At 35.1% G+C, this 22,222-nt stretch overlaps 1 protein-coding gene across 18 annotated transcripts in view; it reads right to left on the bottom strand.

Moving 5' to 3' along the window:
• Window positions 1–22,222, bottom strand: part of ank1a (ankyrin 1, erythrocytic a) — a 100,943-nt gene that overhangs the window by 5,152 nt on the left and 73,569 nt on the right. For 8 of the 18 annotated variants that reach the window (XM_067405957.1, XM_067405964.1, XM_067405968.1 and 5 more), the window contains 4 exons: window positions 21,745–22,084; window positions 11,981–12,064; window positions 9,209–9,352; window positions 5,007–5,104 (listed from right to left, as the gene is read on the bottom strand). In XM_067405957.1, coding sequence (XP_067262058.1) covers window positions 5,030–5,104; window positions 9,209–9,352; window positions 11,981–12,064; window positions 21,745–22,084 — 643 coding nt within the window. In that variant the 3' untranslated portion in view covers window positions 5,007–5,029. Of the gene's footprint in view, window positions 1–5,006; window positions 5,105–5,163; window positions 7,958–9,196; window positions 9,353–11,980; window positions 12,065–17,427; window positions 18,592–19,604; window positions 19,633–19,940; window positions 20,000–21,103; window positions 21,481–21,744; window positions 22,085–22,222 lie in introns of those variants that run through there. The other 10 variants (XR_010896875.1, XM_067405973.1, XM_067405961.1 and 7 more) reach the window with 10 other exon arrangements.

Genomic DNA, 22,222 nt, shown 5'->3' with positions numbered 1-22,222 from the left:
ATTAAATGGTAACCAAGATTCTGAAGCCCAAAAAAGTGCATCCATCCATCATAAAAGTAAAGCATACGGATCCAGGGGGTTAATAAAGGCCTTCTGATGTGAAGCGATGGGTTTTTGTAAGAAAAATATCCATATTTATAACTTTATAAACTATAATCACTAGCTCCTGTACGTGAGTCAAGTTCTGGCGGAAGAGTGACCTCTGACCTGACGCATGATGTATTGATGAACGCAGAAGCGCAGAGGATAGAGCAGAACAAAACAAAACACCGGTCACGAATTAGAAGTCTAAAACCAGATTTTTTAATGGGAAATGTCAGAGGAGCTTCAGTTTGTTGCCCAGCCCTGTTTGTTTGAACCGTGAGAGGTGTCTACCCTCACCGAAGCTTCCAAAGAACTAACCCTTTAAGTTTATTTTTCTGACCCGTTGGCAGATATTTGTTCTTGTTTTAAAGGGTTAGTTCATCCAAAAATGAAAATTCTGTCATGTCATTAATTACAAAATAACAACATTATTCAACAATATCTGGTGATGGGCGATTTCAAAACACTGCTTCATGAAGCTTCGAAGCTTTACAAATCTTTTGTTTCGAATCAGTGGTTCGGAGCGTCCCCAAAGTGACGCCCCCCAGTGGTGAACCACTGAAATTCCGAAACACTTATGACGTAACGAAGCCTCGTTTACTGAAATCACGTGACTTTGCCAGTTTGTTATTGTTGAATAAAGTCGTTATTTTGTTTTTTTGGCGTACAAAAAGTATTATCGTCGCTTCATAACATTAAGGTTGAACCACTGTGGTCACATGAACTGTTTTAAATACGTCTTTAGTAGCTTTCTGGGCATTGAAAGTGTTAATTATCTTGCTGTCAATGGAGGCCTCACTGAGCCATCGGATTTCATCAAAAATATGTTAATTTGTGTTCTGAAGATTAACGACGGGTGTGGAACAACATGAAGGTGAGTAATTAATATCAGAATTTTCATTTTTGAGTGAACTAACCCTTTAAAGCATAAGGGCCCTATTTATAGATCTAAACGCAAAGTGTAAAGCGCACGGCGCAGGTGCACTCAGGGCGTGTCCAAATCCACTTTTGCTATTTTAACGACGGAAAAACGGTCCGTGCGCCAGGGCGCATTTTTGAAATGGGTTGTCCCTATTCTCTGAATGAGTAATGGGCGTAACGTTCAATAAACCAATCAGAGTGTCATCTCCCATTCCCTTTAAAAGCGAGATGCGCTCGCGCCATGGCGGATTGCTATTTACATGGCGGAATTTGTTGGCGGAAAAGCTGAACGCTTTTCAAGCGAAGAAACCGATCTGCTCGTGCGCGAAGTTAAAGTGGGCTTGCAAATGCAGGCTTTCAAAACAGCTCCGCGCGATGAGTCAGTTAATATATATGTGTGTGTATTGGCACGATTTTGTTCATCATTATAAGTAGTAATAGGCTGAATTGAAAATAGGTAGCCTAATTCTAATACACGCAATGACTATTCATTATTGCATTTTTATATTTATGTAGCCTACACAATAATATTCTTTTACACTGTAATCCTTTTGTTTTTAATATTTGGCATGTTTGTGTGATGCGCGTCCCTGTGTGTAATAAGCAGATTCAACGCGCATTGTGGACGCGCCGAGAGCCGCAGTTTCTACCAGCGCGCTCTAACAAAAAAATATTGCGCCATTGACTTTAGACCAGGTTTGAGTTGGTCTATTGCGCAGTCTATTTTCAGCTCCTTAAAATAGCAATGCGCCGGCAATGCGGCTGAACACACCTCTTTTTTAGACCAGCACGCCCATGGGCGCACTAACTGGCGCAAATGCATTTACTAATTTAAGGACGTGGCGCTGAGCGGGAAAACACAAACGGCGCCGGACGCAAACTATAGCAAACACACTTGCGCTGCACCTTATGTCGCATTGCGCCGGGTGTATTATAGGGCCCTAAGACTTAATTAAGACTTAATACCTTATGTCATTTAGCATCTCAAGTAAATGTGTCTTGATTTAAGAATGTTTAAATATTTGTGTTGCAAACCAAGACAAAAATACTGAGGAAGAAAATATTGTTTTGCAGTGAAGGTGGTCTACCAGCTCTTACCAGCACGATTTACCAGTCCAAAACCAGATCTATGAACTGGTACTTCATCTGATCAACAGTCTAGACCAGATAACGACCATAAATGATCTTAAGTTGAATTCAGTTGGGTTTTCCAACTGGACAACTGTAAGATTATTCAAACTATAAGTAATAAAACAAAAATACAGCATGCTTTTCTGACAGGTCTGAGTGACACCATTCACCAGGAGTTTACAACACTTAAAGGAATGTGTACAGGATCTTTCACAATCTATAACAGAGTAAAATTTTCCCAATAAGAAAAAAATGTCTACGTAGAGCAAATAAAGGTACACTATGTAACTTTTTTTGTTCAAAATTAACAACATTTAAATGTTGAGTCAATACATCATCAACCCTTCATTCAAAAGTTTTTTTTTGGTCTTACCCTGATTCACTATGGTTTATGTCATGTTCATGTTTCAGGTCTTAGTTTTGTAGTTTCATGTCTCATTGTTATGTTTTCTGTTTGCCATGTGTTTCCCTTGTTTGTGTCATGTGCTCCCTTGTCATGTGTCCTATGTTGTCATTGGTTCATTGGTTTGATTGTGCACAGGTGTGTCCTGTCTAGTCATTAGTCCCTGTGTATATACTGACCTCATGTTTCCTCAGTATTGTCCCTGTACCATTGTTGGTAAGCTTATGTTATGTTCATGTTCTGATTCGCCAAGTGAAGCCATGTAAATTCTTTGTTTTATGTTTGATCTTGTTATGGAAATAAACCACACTTGGGTTCTCTGCAACTTGCCTCCATGGAATGCTTACAGTTTATATTTTAGACCTGTCGGGATGATTTTTGTGGGAAATTGCATATATACGTCACTCATCCGTATGTGCCTCTATCTGTAAATATAGAAAAATTGCTCCGCCTACTTTGACACGTGTTTGGTGTGGGAGTGGCACAGGTTATATGTTACAAAGTTTCAAACACAAAGCAGAGGAGAGTCTGCTGGCAAACAGAGAACGTGACAGAGCTTGTAATAAAACAAGAATCAACATTAGCTTAGCTTTTCGGAAATGAACTGAGGGATTTGAAAAGTTATAAAAGAGATGAGGAGATGGTGTTTTTTTATTACTCAACAGATAAAATGTGTATGTATTATGTAGCTCTCTAACAGAGTTGATTGTAAAGTATTATCTATTGTGAAGCTCATTTCATTATGGTTGTAGCGCTGTGCTGGAATTTATTTTCAAGGAAGTACCATGTCTATTAATGAGTAAAGCTACAGTAATGTCTTCTGCTAGTCAGCTTGAGATCCTTTCCATCTAAACTGGTTAAATCTTTTATGAGCAGCAGGATAATCATATTCATCCTCACAGTCACGCAGAGCTGAAGCACAACCAAAACAATGTTCTTACGCAAAATGCATGCAGTAACCACTAGAGGGCCAAAAGTTATATAGTGTACCTTTAAGTAATTTAAGCTCCCGCTGTAATGTGTTTTAGGTGTCCAGTAGCAAGACATTACTCCAACATCAATAGAATTTTGATAAATATTCTACAACATCCAACAAGAATAAAAAATTCTGTCATTTCAACACTATTATGATTCATAGAGGATTCTTATTTGATCTCATTATGATTCCAAATTATGACAGGACAGGAATAGAATCCTGCAAAAATTCCGATAGGATTTAAAAAAACAAACAAAAAAAAAACAAAAAAACAATCGAGTTATTCTGTAGCTAAAAAGGAGAAAGGAAGGGCACACAACTGCTAATTAGAAACTTTTATATATTAGTTGGAAATGAACAAGATGTCAGAGGGATTCTGGAGTTAATGCAGTGAGGTGAAATGTGTAAAAGTAGAACATCCAACACCATAACAGAGGGCACACCTTATACAAGATTAGTATATGTTTCTCTATGCCTAAATAGTAGTGCTTCATTTGTATTTTAAAATCCAGCTTTTATAATAGCTTATACATGCTCACTCAGCTGAGATTCACTTTCATTGTCCAATAAACTATCAGAGACATCAGTCCGTTCAAACGCACTTTTACTAGCTTTAATTAAACAGGTTATTGGTATATTTTTGGAACATAACTCTTTATATTATACTCCTATAATGCTTGATAATTAAATATTACTGAATGTTTGGATAGTTTGATTGATTTTAATACATTTAAATTCAAACAATCTAAAACTAGAAGACCCGGATCATTCTCAGGAACGGTGCGTTATGTCCTTATGACTTACTATTAACAAGATACAGATTGTTTACATTATTTATATTATTGTTTTATATCAGAATATCAGTTAATTTGTGGCAAATTCATTACTGAAAACAAAACCCTGCATTCTACCTAAATTCAGAGGTTACTTACATTATAATATCTTGTTCTCACTCACAAACTCACAATTGCAAGTTATAAAGTCAGAATTGTGAGATATAAACTTGCAATTGCGTGTTATAATGTCCAATTGTGAGGGGAAAAGAGACATTTTTTCTCAGAATTGTGAGTTTATGTCTCACAATTCTAACTTTAGAAGATGCAATTGTGAGTTTATATCATGCAATTCTGACTTTTTTTTTCTAGCAATTGTGAGTTTATAAAAAATTCAAAATTGTGAGATAAAAAGTCACAATTACCTGTTTAATTTAGTGGTGGAAAAAGCTTCCATACTTACTGCATATTTATGATTGCAAGTAATAGTTTAAGAAATGGCCACTGAGAAACACATATTTTTTTATCACTAGTCTAAATACTGGTTGGGATTGTAGTCCCTAATGGTGTCTATAGCACTTTAGGAAATTTTTCTGGCATAAATGGCACCGTGTCCCGGTAATGACCTATGGCATCGCAGTTTTATGGCTCAGAATGACGACTGAATCCCGTTGGTTAGCAGGATTACAATAGCACAAAGTGCAGCAGTGTCCTGTACCTGCAGGGAGGAGCGAGTCACACTCACTGCTTTACTCTCCGCAGACTCGCACATTTCACTATCTGAGCACCTCCCCTCTTCACATCCACAACATCCGGCTGCGGTGGAGAGCAGGTGGGGCGGGAGAGAAGAGCAGAGGCGTCCAGGGGAGGACGGGAGTGTGAATGAATGGAAACAAGAAAAGTAACGGGACAGACGGAGAGGGCAAAGTGAAACAATTAGGTGAGGTGTTAATGGAAAAGAGCAGAACGTGCAACAACACACAAAACAAAGAGAACGGAAGAGAGACGGGGGAAATAAACGGGATAGGATAAAGAGAGAAAAGCAAATAGCATCAGAACACAGAAGGACGGGCACATTCACAGTCTGGGCAAAGAGAAGTTTAATTAAAGTCGAGCGTATACAGGGAAACTTGACATAAACCATATATAAACAAATGATAATGAACATCAAATGAAGTTATAAATGAAGGTTAACTGGGACGCCCATAAAGAGGAATCACTTTTGAACCAACCTGGTGATGTCATTTCCTCTACAGTTTCGTTTCTAAAAGTCAATGCATATGTTAAGGAAGGAACACTAATGTATTGCTGACCAAACACTGCACAGTGCATACTATTTTAAGCTTAGTATGTGAAACAATATGCAGTATTCAGTGCTAAAGTTTTTAAGCAGTAATATGCAACACAGGAGGCTATTTAGACTAACTCCGCCCACCACTGTCGGATTGAGACAGATAAACCTGCAAAAGAAATCCCGCTGATAACAGGATCAGAGGCGTGGAGAGTAAGGAAGATGACGTTAGCTTTTGAAGCAACTGACCTGAGTTTGAATCCACTTTTTTCATTCTTCTCCCTTCGCATATCAGCTCAGAGAGTTCATAAAATCAAAGAAAATACTCAACAAGTGGAAATAATGTGCCTAATGGGTATTTAATAGTGGGAATCAACTGTTTATCTGGTAGGTGTAGGGGATGGCTATAGGAACAAGGAAAAGTAATGTCCGAATAAGGCGGCATTTATGATTTAATAAAAATACAATCATATACACTGAATGTGCTGTTATTATTGCATACTGTTATATAATTTACTACAATACACTGAAATGCCATTATTTGCATTAAGTACAAATAGCATCTAAATACCATTTACACTCAGTGCAAAGAAAATACTGCTATGCTCACTTATTGCAAATAGCATAAATCGCTAAGAAAATACAGTTGCACTTTATTTTAGAGTATGTGCACTTACAAGGTACTTACCTAAGAAAGTACTGGGTAATATAAGGTAATTACAAGGGGTAAGGTTAGGTTTAGGGGTATGTTCAGGGTTATTAACTAGTTATTAAAGTAAAGTGCTACCGAAATTACTGCTATTTTCACTTAGTGCACTTAAGCTCCGCCTTAGTTTAGTTAGTGCTATCCGGTTATGTTCTTGGAAATAAAAAAAAACAAACAAAAAAAATAATTATATATATATATATATATATATATACACAGTACTGTGCAAAAGTCTTAGGCCAACATTACATGTTGTTTTAGCAATGATATGATCATATATAATTATTTCTCAGTTCTTCTCACCCTTTATTAGAATATAACCAGAAAATACAATAAATTTGTATGCAGTATTAAAAAACAGAAAAAAAATCAGAAAAAAACAACTACAGGCTAAAGTGGCAAGCGTTTATTGACTTCCCCGTACACCGACTGTCTTAAACATAAATGGAGCGGAAAAGGACTGGAAGGCCAAAAAAACTTTCAAAATCTGATGAGATTCATTTTGAGAAAGAAGAAGTCCAGGAGGTCACACTAAATACTGATTTTTACTTGAAGAAACTATTTTGTGTACATATTTCCTGTATTTTCTGTTTGTATTGTACTAAAGAGACTGAAAAATAAAAGCTGTAGCTTCTGATTCATTTATAACACTGGAAATGGACTCATTTTCCCAGTGTGCTCTTCTGCATACTGCATATTTTGGCAGATGTAATAGTTCTGTATTCCATGCACACAGATAGTTTGCATAATGTGCACAGTACATACTGAATACTGCAGAAATAGTAGTCTGAGTAATGAAGAATGACAGAATATAACCACATATATTCAGTCTTATAAATGACACACATTAGTTTGGGGACCAGTTAACTATTAACTAGTTGCTTATCATCATGCATATTAGCAGCCTATTGGCTGTTTATTAGTACTCATAAAGTACTTATATATGAATGCCTTATTCTGCATGACCTTATTCTACATCCCTTAATCCTTCCCAATACCTAAACTTAACTACCTTACTAACTATTAATAAGCAGTAAATTCTGAGTTTATTGAGGCAAAAGTTGCAGTTAATAATGCATATGTGTTCCACAAACTAAAGTGCATGTGACCGTGATGCCACATTAGGCCTCCAAAATGCAATGTTTAGTATTATTTAATGTGTGCACCACCAAATCCCGGTTCTCACCGATTCCTCTTTTTGAACGGAAAGAAAAAAAAGGAAATGACAAAAGTGCCCAAGAGAAAGTATAATGATACACTGGAGAGAAATGAAACACTAAACTCCAATGATATGATTACCAATTCAATTCTGACCAGAGTTACCTAAAATGATATTAAGCCATCACTTTTTCCCTAAATATTTATGATATAAAGGACAGTTATAATAAAGTTGAACATTGTTCTTGAACATTGTTCAAGAGCTGACAATTTTAATAAAATTTCAAAAGTGTATCTACAGGCTTACAAGTTTCTCACATTATCCAGAGCATATATTGTCGTCTGACACTTGCCACGACATTTTCATTCTCAATTTCTTCCACTCAAAAGGCCTTTTCCTCAGTGACCTCTTTAATTTCTGCACCTTTAAATGATTCATGGCACATTCTTGCAGATACATTATAATCTTCAGTCTTATGTGGATCACATGTAAAGGCTGCATCTTCTATAAGATCTATAATGCAAGAAAAAAGTATGTATTTATGTATTTGGTGTTTTCCTGGTCTACTGAGCCTTCACTATATTAGAGCATCTAGCACTTTGCATCCTATCAGTCCTGCTGCAACAAGCCCAGCGGTCACACTTTATATCAGGTGTCTTTAACTACTATGTTCTTACAGTGTACTTATTGTGTTGATGTATTGAGGTGAGATACGGGTATGAAATACGGGTATGGATAGGTTTAAGTTTACACTAAAAAATGCTGGGTTAAAAACTACCCAAGTTGGGTTGTTTTAAGCCAGTGTTTGTGTTAAATGTTTGCCCAACATGCTGGACAGTTTTATTTATTTAATTAAAAATTACTGTATGTCTGGCTTAAAATGAACCGAAAATAGGTTGGAAATTAAAAATCGGACACATAATTACTAGAGACAACAATAATAATCAAAAGGTGAGTATTTGTTAATAAGAAATGTAAAAAATGTTTATTGTTTAATTATAATTCATTAAACTTATTAATAAATGTTAATTTCAAACATATTTTGGTTACATTTTAAGCGAGCAATACAGTCATTTTTAAACAATAGTTGAGTTATATAAAACTATCCAGCAGGATGGGCAAGCATTTTACCCAACCACAGGGTCAAAACAACCCAATCGCTGGGTTTGTCCATTTTTAACCCAACTTGGATTGTTTTTAACCCAGCATTTTTTAGAGTGTACTCATATTTACAATTTCTGTAATTACATCTATAACTACATTGTCGACCCTTCCCTTACATCTGAACCTATACTCTAAAAAATGCTGGGTTGAAAACAACCTAAGTTGGGTTAAAAATGGACAAACCCAGCGATTGGGTTGTTTTAACCCCGCGGTTGGGTTAAATGCTTGCCCATCCTGCTGGATAGTTTTATTTAACTCAACTATTGTTTAAAAATTACTGTATTGCTTGCTTAAAATGAACCCAAAATAGGTTGGAAATGAACATTTATTAATATGTTTAACATTTAAATAATAAACATTTATTAAATTGCTTATTAATAAATGTTCACCTTTTGATTATTATTGTTGGCTCTAGCATGTTGGGCAAACATTTAACCCAACTTTTATTGTTTTTAACCCAGCATTTTAGAGTGTACAATGTAAAAACATGTATGTACACAATAAGTGCATAGTATTATTATAATCAAATGATTAATTTAAATGTTAATAAATAGAAACTTAATATAAAGTGGGACCAGCCCTGCTAACTCAAAAGCCCACCTTGCTGTCCCGGCCCAGGACGGCATAGCTCATGTACTGTTCTCCATCAACGTCTGGCTCACTGATATCCTGCGGAAGCCCTTCTATGATGAGCTCCTGAACCCCTTCATCCCCTTTTCCTCTCCGGACCACCTTCCTCACAATCTACGTCAGCCACGTGCACAGATGGATGAGATCATGGAGAATCGGTGGGTGAGAAGAGGGTGCAGGAGAAGAAGAGATGGAAACAGATAGTCAAGGTGAGAGATGAGAAACAATGTAAGAAACATGCAAAAGTAACGACTTTCAAAGGAAACGTGTACTTTAAAGTTGCACTTAAAGTCAACATGGAAACTGATGGTCAAGTTCATGAACATCTCGACATGATGGTACGTTTCTTTGTCAGCCGCCTCTGAAATACTGAAAATGTTTACTTCATGTTGACTTTAAGAACTGTTCCAAAATGTTGTGAGCTGCCTTGCTGTCTACTGCCGTCATTACTGAAATGATTTAAAGCACTTTATGTGGACAGAAAATCTCACATGCAGCACATAACTGGTACAGAAGAGTCAACTAACTTTACATTTAAAGGGATAGTTCACCCCAAAAATGAAAATTCTGTCATCATTTACTCACCCTCAAGTTGTTACAAACCCGTATGAGTTTTTTTTCTTCTGCTGAACATAGAAGAAGATATTTTGAAGAATATGGGTAACCAAACAGTTGATGGACCCCATTGATTTCCATAGTATGGAGAAAACAAATGGGGTCCATCAACTGTTTGATTTCAGACATTCTTCAAAATATCATCTTTTGTGTTCAACAGAAGAAAGAAACTCATACAGGTTTGGAACAAGTGAATAAATGATGGCATAATTAAAATGTTTGGGTGAACTATCCCTTTAAGGGAAACTCCACAAGAATTTGAAGGGCATGTTGCTAGGCTGACAACATAAAACATTTAAAAAAGTAGATTTATGATTTATATATTTAAATTGCATATAAAAATGACATTCGTTTGAATTACATGGTTTTTACATAAACTGATAAAGTTAATGTGATGCATATATATGTCAGTAATACATAAATGAAATATTTGAGAAATCTGTAATAGTAGTAATAAACTGAATGTGTTTTAAATACACAATCACCAGATTTATATATTTTGTATATTTATATATAAACCAAATTTGTTTCATTATCATTTCAACTTCATATTGCTTGTCATACAGCTAGCCGTAACTATGATCACACTTTTTACCAAAATACATTTTCACAATGAATAGATTTATGCTGGAGCAAAAAATGCAAAATTAATTTTGATAATATTATTATATAAATTACATAAAATAAATGCAAATAGTTCATATTAAGCTCTGCTATTCTATTTTTGAATCCAGAAATGTTACCTGTTTCTTGTTTCATGCATCAAATTGAATTTATTTATTATTTTTTTTATTTAAAAATATGTAATTCAAACGCATAAATCTTAAATTTAAGCATATTTTTTTGAGTTTACACTAATAATCATAACAAATACATAGTACGCACAATTATTGGGTAAAATAATTAACTGAACTTTTTTTTTAATTCATAAAGTTCAGACTTTTTACATTTCCAGAGTTCTCAGAAGTGAAAGTCATCATAGTTAGTTCCTTCTATCGTGGTGAGCGGAAACTACAAAATATAATATATATGCAAATATAATTTTTGCATTCTGATTTTCTCTAATAGTAAAAGTAAAAGTCCACAATAGAGTCTCTATGACTTTCCAAAAGAGGAAAAAAATATAGAGATTGACTGATCTAAGTTAAATGCAACTGAACTGGTTGATATTGATGGCTCGAGAATCGATAATTCACTCTATGCAGGGCTGCTTCACTGCATTATGTGAAAAAGCGGTGTTCTTTATAAAACAAGGACTTCAGAAGTAGAACTTGCATTTATCAGGACTCATGGGATCTTATAAAAATAATCCAAATTGCAAAATTTATATTGTAATTTGTCTATATTCTAGTGTGAGTTCCAGGCGACTGTTATTTTAGAACATTATTTTAGAACGTATTAATTGCTTGGAGACGCATCATGCAGCTGACAGATATGTAGGTATCGCGTTTATTTCGTTTATCCTTTTTAATTCAAAATATTCACAAACTTGTTAACTATATCATGAATTTTATGATATTATTCCGACTGTATAATGTGGAAGTGAATGTTTTGTTGCGCGATGAGTTTGCACCGCAATTCAGAGTTGCCATTTATCCTAATTGAACACTGGGTGTATTACAACTTCAGAATTATATTCGCATAGACTGTCAACAGTGATATAGCTAAGATAGCTAAGAGTGGTCCAGACCAACCTTATGAACGAATGACTTACAGAAGGTATACTTAACATTTTTTTTTTTTTTTTTTTAAGTTTCCTATTAGACATTTCACTCTACACAATCTTGGATGGATTTCTTTCACAATTTTACATTTGTCAGAATGTATTCTGGGATTGTCTTCTCTGAGAAGGATACATGAGATGCTACTTTAGAATTTGGTCTAACTGTGGTTGGCAACATTTGAACACAACTGTCACATCAGGATGCATTAAATGCTGTCTACATGGGCAGCTCATTAGGTTTTGGAACAGAGCAACAAACCCAACCCAGCACAGCTGAACACTGAATCATTTCAATTTGCAAAGATAATCAAAATGATTACTGAGATGGTTTGAGATGGATTTTACATGCCAGTGATTGGTAAATGACTTTGCTGCAGGAAAAAAAGCAGGATGAGTCTGCTGACCTTTTTGGTGACGATGTTGCCATGCTCATCTGTAAATTGCTCCTCGCTCACTTGCTCTCCTGGAAGATCGTCTGCCTCATCACCCTAGGTGAGATATGACAAAAGCAACTTAAAAGGGCCACATGCTCCATTGGGTGCTTCACTCGCTTTTGATTTGACTTGCTTGCAATAGTCCTGTGTGTAGGTTTCCAATATATGGTCAAAATGATTCATGATACTGGACCTCAACAATTCTACTGCATTGTTCCTGTGCAGAGAGAGTGAGCTTTAGATGTCTGCTGATCAGGTCAGTAAAACACCATCTGCCTCTCTCTGATTGGAGGATTATCTGAACCTTCTCAGGTTTCAGATTTCACACCTTCACTGCTTAATATTAAGGGTGCTGTTAAGGGGATTATTCTACTCTCTGTAATAAACATATTCAAATACAGTCCAGAAGATCTTGAGCGCCTCTCGAAGCACACATTATTATGATATAGAGGCTTAGGAACCATATCATTATATATTGTTGGAATTTACATTTACATTTAAACAGAAGATAAATTAATCTAAGGGCACATTTACATGACAATGATGTACTAAAATCGTAAAAGTTTTTCCTTTGCGTTTTCCACGTACAGACGACACTGTTGTCAAAACAATCCCCTTTCACACGGATCCCTGAAAACGACTGAAAAACTGTATTCTGCTGCCAGGCCAGTAGATGGCGATGTCTTTTGATTTTCTTGTAAATGACACGCCTACAGACTGAACACGTAATATGCACAACGTCAGTTTGCGTTTTTACACAGAGACGATAAGGGCATTGTTTACAAAAACTTGCACTTTGAAACCCTTTTTCAAAAGTTTGCATTTTCATGCCCCCCAAAACACTGTTGTTGTGTAAACGACCCCTAAATTAACCACTCACAAACCACCCATGCAAAAGCCAAAACTAAAATATAGAGGCCTGTGCATCTGTCATGAGTAGAATAAATCACTGTTTACCAGCTGCTATCGTGAATCCCAGGGCTGCCCTCGACTAAAGACTTTTCTAGTCGACTAGAAGTCATTCATTTAAGTTATCAGTCGAATAATCGCATGTTTATGTTAATAAACCATCATAATAATGAGCCTTTAATTGCCGATATAATACAAAGCCTAATCAGCGCTATATGCATTTTTCATACGGATTACATAATCTGAGAATATTTGTTTTAGATTTTAATTCCATAAAAATATATATCTCTTATTTGTGAGGCAAGTATATGCTGAGTTTCGGTTCATTTTTGTGACGTGCTCAAGTTTACCTGAGACCGAGACGACAGAAAGCGACATCCTGTTTGTTTTCGTTATTTTTATAAAAGCACAATGTTTTGTTGTTATTATGAGTTTACAGGAATAAAAGCAAACCATTTACAGTTTTGAATGTTGGATTATTCTTATCTGACAAAAAATTACTGAGTATTTTAAGTTAAATGCAAGCGATCGCACCGGCGCCTCCATGTCATGCATGTCATGCCAAATTAGTATTATTTTTTTTCTTAATGTAAAATATAATGATTGAATATTGAAAATTAAAACAATATAAATTAAGAAAAAAATATAAAAAAAAAAAATCTCTTTTAGAAGGTTAATATTACTCAATGGTGGACCATAACAAAGTATTTTACTGTACTTAAGTACATTTTTCATCTGCATCATTTTGCATCTGTATGTAATTATTTTTATTTTGTTAAACTTTTACTTCTCTACATTCAAAGGCATAATATTGTACTTTTTACTCCACTACATTTCATAAAAACATTGTTTTTCTTTATTTTTTAAGACTATGGTATTTTTTATGAATAAACAGTAACTTAAATTGATATTTTAGTTTATTGAAGTTTAATGGTGTATGTTTGGGTAATAAAATGAACCATTTGATTATTTGCAGACCAATACAGAATAGGCTAAAGGCTGATTTATACTTCTGCGTCGAGTGTACGTCGCAGCAACGGCGTAGGCTGTGCGTAGCACGCGTAGCCTACGACGTAGCCTGACGTGCACCTCTTCAAAAATGTAACAACGCGTCAATTCTACAATCTGCTAGAACCCCTCCCTCGGGTCAAAAAAAAAAAAACTGGCGCGGAGCACTCGGAGAAGAGCGAACACTTTCAACTTCACTATGAATGAAAAACAAAAGTTTCAGAGAACACATTAAGTCGACATGCAACAAAAGTCATTACCTATTTGCAGCTTCTCTGCCGTTTCTGTTTGTAAGCTTCTCTGACAACGTACATGACGAGCTGCTTCTTCTTCGGCTTTTGTTTTGATAATCAACATGACCGCGGACACCGCCTCCTAGTGGTCTGCATGCACGTCGACGCGCACAACGACGCAGAAGTATAAATGAAAACAGACGCATAGCGTTATGAGTTGTGACTCCCAGGTCACGTTGCCTGATTAGGGTATAAAAAAAGGACCAAGTCATTAATCTGTTAACTGTTACTGGCCTACTTGCCACTGCATGCTTAAAACAATTATATCCTATACTTTACCTGATGTAATGTTGACAAATTATATATCATTCAAAAGCTTACGAACTCAAGATTCAGCCTGTGAAAACCATTTTGAAATCGGACCTTGCTTTACCATAAAAATGGTACTTTAATTTCTTTTAGCAAGCTCCTCACCTAGTGGGTGGTGTCAGGTTTTGTATTACAAAATTTATTTGAACTACTATATAAAAAAAAAAAATTCTAATCTTGACAAAACACATATCATTGGAAAGTTCTGAGTCTCACGGTCCCATCTGCCAACTGTTTTTTGATATTGAGACTGAAATGTATAAATTTGATACAGGAGAATGCATTAAAAAAACACCCAGTGGCTATTTTTGGTACAACGCCTAAAAATCTAATGGGAAGTTACATTTTGTGATATTAAGAACACAAATTGGTTAGACATATGACTTTGATTTGATAGTAATTTTAGAGTAAAAATTATTTTGTAAAATATACATTTTATATAAAATATTTACAGTACAGTCCAAACGTTTGGAACCACTAAGATTTTTAATGTTTTTAAAAGAAGTTTCGTCTGCTCACCAAGGCTACATTTATTTAATTAAAATACGGTAAAAAACAGTAATATTGTGAAATATTATTACAATTTAAAATAACTGTGTACTATTTAAATATATTTGACAAAGTAATTTATTCCTGTGATCAAAGCTGAATTTTCAGCATCATTACTCCAGTCTTCAGTGTCACCTGATCCTTCAGAAATCATTCTAATATGCTGATTTGCTGCTCAAGAAACATTTATGATTATTTTCAATGTTGAAAACAGTTGTGTACTTATTTTTTCAGGATTCCTTGATGAATAGAAAGTTCAAAAGAACAGCATTTATCTGAAATACAAAGCTTCTGTAGCATTATACACTACCGTTCAAAAGTTTGGGGTCAGTAAGAATTTTTATTTTTATTTTTTTGAAAAGAAATTAAAGAAATTAATACTTTTATTCAGCAAGGATGCATTAATTCAATCAAAAGTGGCAGTAAAGACATTTATAATGTTACAAAAGATTAGATTTCAGATAAACACTGTTCTTTTCAACTTTCTATTCATCAAATAATCCTGAAAAAAAATATTGTACACAAATATTTTGTACAATTGTACACATTAAATGTTTCTTGAGCAGCAGATCAGCATATTAGAATGATTTCTGAAGGATCATGTGACACTGAAGACTGGAGTAATGATGCTGAAAATTCAGCTTTGCATCACAGGAATAAATTACTTTGTGAAATATATTCAAATAGAAAACAATTATTTTAAATTGTAATAATATTTCACAATATTACTGTTTTTTACTGTATTTTTAATTAAATAAATGTAGCCTTGGTGAGCAGACGAAACTTCTTTTAAAAACATTAAAAATCTTAGTGGTTCCAAACTTTTGGACTAGACTGTAGAGTACATTTGATTTGCAGTAAATATAATCATTTTTTGAAGTTACTTTTTCTTTTTTTAAAAAAAAACAAGACCAAACTTATGTCTAAAACATTCTTAAATTACAACCATTTAAATTTAGTGTAGTGTTACGTATATTCTCAAAAAAGGGAGCAACAGTTTTTTTAATATGGTTACCTTAGACTTTTCCACTCTTAGGGTTAATCCCTTTTTTATACCCTAAACAGGCAACGTGACTCAGGAGTCACATTAATTTCAAAACGTGCTAAATAACAACATAAACAACATATGACAATTTTTTTTTCTTCAGCACCCTAAGACAATGATCAGAATTAATGTTAGCAGTAATATAATTTTTTTTCCAAAAGAAAAGTAAGTTTAATATATAATTATCTACTTCAAAATCTGAATGTTCTCCACAACTGGCAGCCATGTTGGATTTAGATCAGGCTTACTAATAGATCACTGAAAACTTGAAGCAAATCATGTGACCAGCGTACCTGAGACAGACCAGGCATTGATAAATGATAAAAGGATTTAATAAAAAAATTGTTCTTATGCCCCAAAAAAGACAATAAAAACTATGTGACTCGTGAGTCACGTTGCCTGATTTAGGGTTAAAATGGCAAAATAAATAAACGTGGTTCATTGATCAGTACTTTTTACTTTAAATACATAAGTACAATTAAAATCAAGCAAAACTGAAAAGAAGTTCTTATATTTGTTAATATTCATAATATTTTGTTAGGGCATCTGTACTTTTATTCAAGTACTTGATTTGTATACTTTTGTCCTCCACTAATATTAGTCATGACATTCATAACAAATTTCCCTTGATGTTTCGACATATAAAAGGCTATTGTACTATAAAAAATATACTATAGGTTTCAGATTAAGTCAGTCTTCAGTCTTAAAGGAGACCATGTGACTATATTATTGTGCCAAAAACTACTAACATTATAAGGGCCGGCTCACATGTTGATGTTAAAAACGCAAGATGCAGTTTAGTGGAGCGGAGACACGTTTTTCAAAAGTCTAATTTAATTTAACTTATTTTGAACGCCATGTCAAGCACGAGACGCTGCAAAAGACGTGAGATGCAAGCGCAATGGTAAAACACGTACGTCTAGCCTGTGTTCACATTGAAAAACAATGGAAAAGCAGCGCAGTGGAATGGCCCTAAGAGAACCTCAAAAAAAGCATGTTATGACCCATTTAATATTTTGAAGTCTCATTCAGGAGTTCAGCAGAAAGGAAAAGTTGACAAACTGTTATATACTGCATAAAAGGGGGAAGATGTCTGTGAGGAATGTAGGAATTCAACATGTGTCAATGACTAGGCTAACTTTAAATACAGAGTGCACTCAAATGAGGTCAAATAAAACTGAAACCAAGCACCCAAGTATCATTGTAATGGATTTGATTTACAACCTTGCACATTTCACAATAGCTGAAGTCTTTTTTTTAGGCTGGAATATTCCGGATTAAACATCGACAGCAATCTTCAGTACCTTCAGTATAACTCTGCGGCGCACGACTCGAGTGGTGACGTTTTCCTCTTCATCAGACACACCTTCATTCTCACCCAGCTCACGATCCAGCTGAGTGTGAATGTAGGCCAGCACCGATCGGACGGAGCTGCTGGCGATATGCAATACGTTTTGGCAGCTGATGACCATGAAGGCCAACAGCACGAAGCTGAAGAGCAGCTCAGTCACAAGTGCCCACATAGTGTGACGGTCGCTCTCTCACAGGCTCAGAAACACTCCAACAGTCAGGCGAGGTCCAGAGATATGGGGAAGGATGTTGTCTTCCCCTAGTTTCCGTCTTCCACTCTTTCCACAGCTTTCATTTGAAGAAAGCAGGCAGTTCTTAATCCGAGACTATTCCTTCCCCGGTCATTTCCTCATTCAGTCAGCTGTGTTGGGAATGTGGTTGGCTTTAGCTTCCTTTTTTGACTGCACTATCTCTCTCTCTCTCTCTCTCTCAACCTTCCAAAAACATCTCCCTTCTGTCCAGTGTCCGATTGCACATGTGATCTGTATGCTTTAAATACCCACAATGTGAGGACAACTCTCTTGTTGTGGCTCTTAGTTTGAGAGCGAATGAACAGCTGCTAACATTTCAACAACAGCATTTTCACACCAGATTCCTCCTTTGGTTTACATGTAGTGTTACAGAGTTAAAATAAGCAAAAGCTTGCAGAACCAATACAAACTTTGGTCAGAATAAAAAAATAAATAAAAATGGTTGTCCCTTAGATTTACTGTTTAAAAATTTGGGATCGGTAGATTTTTTTAATGTTTTTTTTTTTTTAAATAAGTCTCTTCTGCTACATTTATTTGATCAAAAACAGTGAAAACAGTAAAATTGTGAAATATTATTACAATTTAATATAATTGTTTTCTATGTGAATGTATATTAAAATGTAATTTATTCCTGTGATCAAAGCTGAATTTTCAGCATCATTACTCCAGTCTTCAGTGTCACATGATCCTTCAGAAATCATTCTGATATGATGATTTGCTGCTCAAGAAACATTTCTGATTATTATCAGTGTTGAAAACAGTTGCGCTGCTTAATATTTATGTGGAAACTATGATATGATTTCTTTTCAAGATTCTTTGATGAATAGAAAGTTCAAAAGAACAGCATTTATTTGAAATAGAAATCTGTTGTAACATTATAAATGTCTTTATGGCACTGATCATAATGTGTCCTTGCTGAATATGACTTTCTTTCAAAACCAAATCTTGTAAGACTTTATTTGGATAGTCCACTTTAGACATTCTACTAACTATACGTAACTTTGCAACAACTTGTGAACTACCAGTCATTAGAGTGAGAGTTAGTTGACATATAGTTCCTTATAGTTAGTATGTCTAAAGTGGACTATCCAAATAAAGTGTTACCAAAAAGCTTACTGACTCCAAACTTTTGAACAGTAGTGTGCATTGTAAGTGCATTTCTGACACTTCATATAACTAGACTTTAATTTCTTTTTTCATGCAAATGATAAAAGTCAGTTATTTTCCTGTTACATTTTCTTTAACACCGTTTTCAGAGACATTGACCTTACTGTCCATGCCTTTCAAATCCATATATAATATTCCTCCCCCTACTCGCCACTGCAGTAGGATTGGCCCTTTAGAAGACAGAAGGAGACAAGATCTATATTTAGAAACCAATGGGTTGTGTGTCCATCTAGGGGCTGGCTGTGTGTGTGCCACCACAAGCAAGTGCAAACAATCACGTATACTTGAGTTTGCATCAGCCTTAGGGAAATAAATGCTTTTGTAAGCAAAAAACTACTGATATAACTGTTAAAGCCAATTCTTGTATGTTTACTATAAGTGACTTTGGTCTTGTTTTTTTTTTTAATAGAGTCACTTGTAATATGGTCTGTCACAGACAGCATTTTGAGCTTGCTGGTGCTTGATACAGCACAATACAGTCGGACTGACACTAATCACAGCTGTCAGATATCTCCACCTACTGCTTGAGTTGCATTCTACATAACATCATTATAAATGGTCGCAGTTTGTTTTACAATTTTCTCCCACATGTTGTTTCCCAAGTTTAGTCCAATAATGCATAAATGCACACTGTTTATCAAATCTAGTTTCATAATTTTAAAGGATTAGTTGACTTCAGAATTCAAATTTCCTGATAATTTACTCACCCCCATGTCATCCAAGATGTTCATGTCTTACACTCTAAAAAATAAAACATTGGTTCAACAACAACAACAACAAAAAAAATATGTTAACGTTTTCCACTAGAATTTTTAACTTAAGCCAATTGGGAGAATTACATTAATTCAAAACAATATTTTGATTAATGTTTTAAGTAAGGTGAAGACGTTTTTTTTTTTTTTTTTGCCATAATAAAAACACATTTCTAAGTAACATGAACTTAAAAAATGTCAACATGAATGCAACTATTTAAGTTGATCCAACGTAATGTTTTAAGTAAGGTGAAGACGCTTTTTGGACACAATAAAACATTTGTAACATGAACTTACCAAGAACCGCTTGTCACCATGATGGTAAATCTCCAAAACCCACATTAACAGAAACTCTTCTAAATTACCATAACAAAACAGTAATTACTGCTAAATCTCCCTTACCATTAATCTTGTGCAAAAAACATTATATAACACTTAATTTTAGCATTTACCCTCCCTTTCAAGTGCCATGGGCAAAGCATGATGGGAAATATAAATCCCAGCCCAGTTTCACTTAACTTAAGTTTGTCTAAATTAAAAGAAGTGTTCATATAACTTAAAACAATGAAACACGTTTACACGTCATCAGATTGTATTTTACATTAACAGAACTTAAAATTAAATCCATTTTTGATTAGCTGAAAATGTTAAACTATGACAAGTCATGATAGTATATCGAATTAATATAATTTGTGTCATCCAAGCTCAATAAAATAACAATTACAAGTAAAAAGTCCAACAGCATTTCAGAACTTGATTTTTTTAAAGGTCCCCTGAATTAGTTTTTAGAGTGTAGGAAAAAAAAAAAATATATATATATATATATATATATATATATATATATATATATATATATATATATATATATATATATACACACATTACATAATCATGCTGGAAAGGTTATGTGTGACGTAGGTGGAAGTATCAAGGTAAGGTGAAAAACTCCATCTCTTTTTCTTCTCCAGCTTCAAAATTGTCCGACATTGTTGTTTTACCTTTTTTTGTAAAGGCTGTTTGACTTAGTCTTTGTACGTTCGATTTGTAGACACTGGATCGGTTCTTCCACCTACGCCAAGTGTGACCTTTCCAACGTGATTACGTAATGCGTGGCACATCACAGAGCAGATTGATAATTTCACTAGATAAGACTCTTATTCCTCATCTGGGATCATGTAGAGCTCTTTGAAGCTGCACTGAAACGGACATTTGGACCTTCAACCCGTTGAACCCCATTGAAGTCCACTATATGGAGGAAAATGCTGGAATGTTAAAACCTTCATTTCTTTTCGACTGAAGAAAGACATGAACATCTTGGATGACATGGGGGTGAGTAAATTATCAGGATATTTTAATTCTGAAGTGAACTGATCCTTTAAAACAACTGATACAGCTTTATCCTTAAAAGGAGGGAGCACATAGTTGGAATCTAAATCCGGAGTATATCGACTACATACAATAAGAGAGTAGTTCCTCTACATTACGCTCTCTGCCTGCCAATATTTTTGTTCAATTAAACCAATTCACACAAACCAAGCCAAAACTACAAAAGTGTGAAACTATATGATATGAAAAAGATTCAAAGCAATCCAAAATGTTGGTTAGCATACCAAGAAATGTCACTACAACTTACTTTTAGGTTTGAAAATGCTTTTTTAAGAAGAAGTTTGTGGTAAAAGATGAGACAGTTGCATCTCTACCATTGGATAACACATGACAGATCATGTGAGCCCTGATAACCAATCACATTATAGCCTTGACGCCATTGAAATGCTGTCAGAGTTGTAGAACAGTCTTGTTGTAGATGCCACAGAAATGAATGTAAACCAAATCCTACCTGTGAAAAAATTGTCTGTGACCAATTTTTTCAATGTAAACTCCAAAGATAGATCAATCCAAAATGTATTTAATGGCAAACATGCTGCATGCTCTTTTTTTATTCTCTTAGATCCTTTTATGAGAATGGCTGGTTTGGTTAGCGTTGCAATGAAGTTAACCTCTTCCATCATATCATTGCAGGTCAAAGCAAAAAACAAACAGCAGGTGCTTGATATGTGACAACACAAATTAAATCAAATTTTTAAATCAAAAGTTCTCTTACCTGTCCTCTTAGACGCATGTCCTCCCAAGCCCGAATGTTAGCTGTTCTGTGCGGGAAGCCTAGTCCCTTCTCAAAAGGCTGAGTTCCCTGATAATGCCCGTGTATGATCTCAGAATGCCCTATGTCCCGCACTGGCTCGATCAGGGCTTCCTGGGCCAGGCAAGACTGCTTGGAATCACAGTCCACTGCGGCTCGCACTGATGACATCACAGACTCAATTGCCTGTCTAGGAAGGGAGCATTGTAGAGACCCCACTCTGTTCTGAGTTGGTTCTGGGGTCGAGATCCAACCGGGAGACCCCTGATCCTGTAGGTAGGACAGGAAAGACCCACCACATAACCTGAAAAAGAGAAGAGGTAATGACAATGGAGTCAGCAGTAATCATTATGAGTAGAAGTAGCCTTATATCTCTTCCGCTGCAAAGAAACACAGACAGTTCTAGGGGTCTGTCTCAATACCCACACTTGTGGTCTTTGCA

The sequence above is a fragment of the Chanodichthys erythropterus genome, chromosome 13 (genome assembly GCF_024489055.1).
Source record: "Chanodichthys erythropterus isolate Z2021 chromosome 13, ASM2448905v1, whole genome shotgun sequence".
NCBI lineage: Eukaryota > Metazoa > Chordata > Actinopteri > Cypriniformes > Xenocyprididae > Chanodichthys > Chanodichthys erythropterus.
The sequence above is the reverse complement of the archived record's forward strand: the minus strand, read 5'-3'. Positions and strand labels throughout refer to the sequence as shown.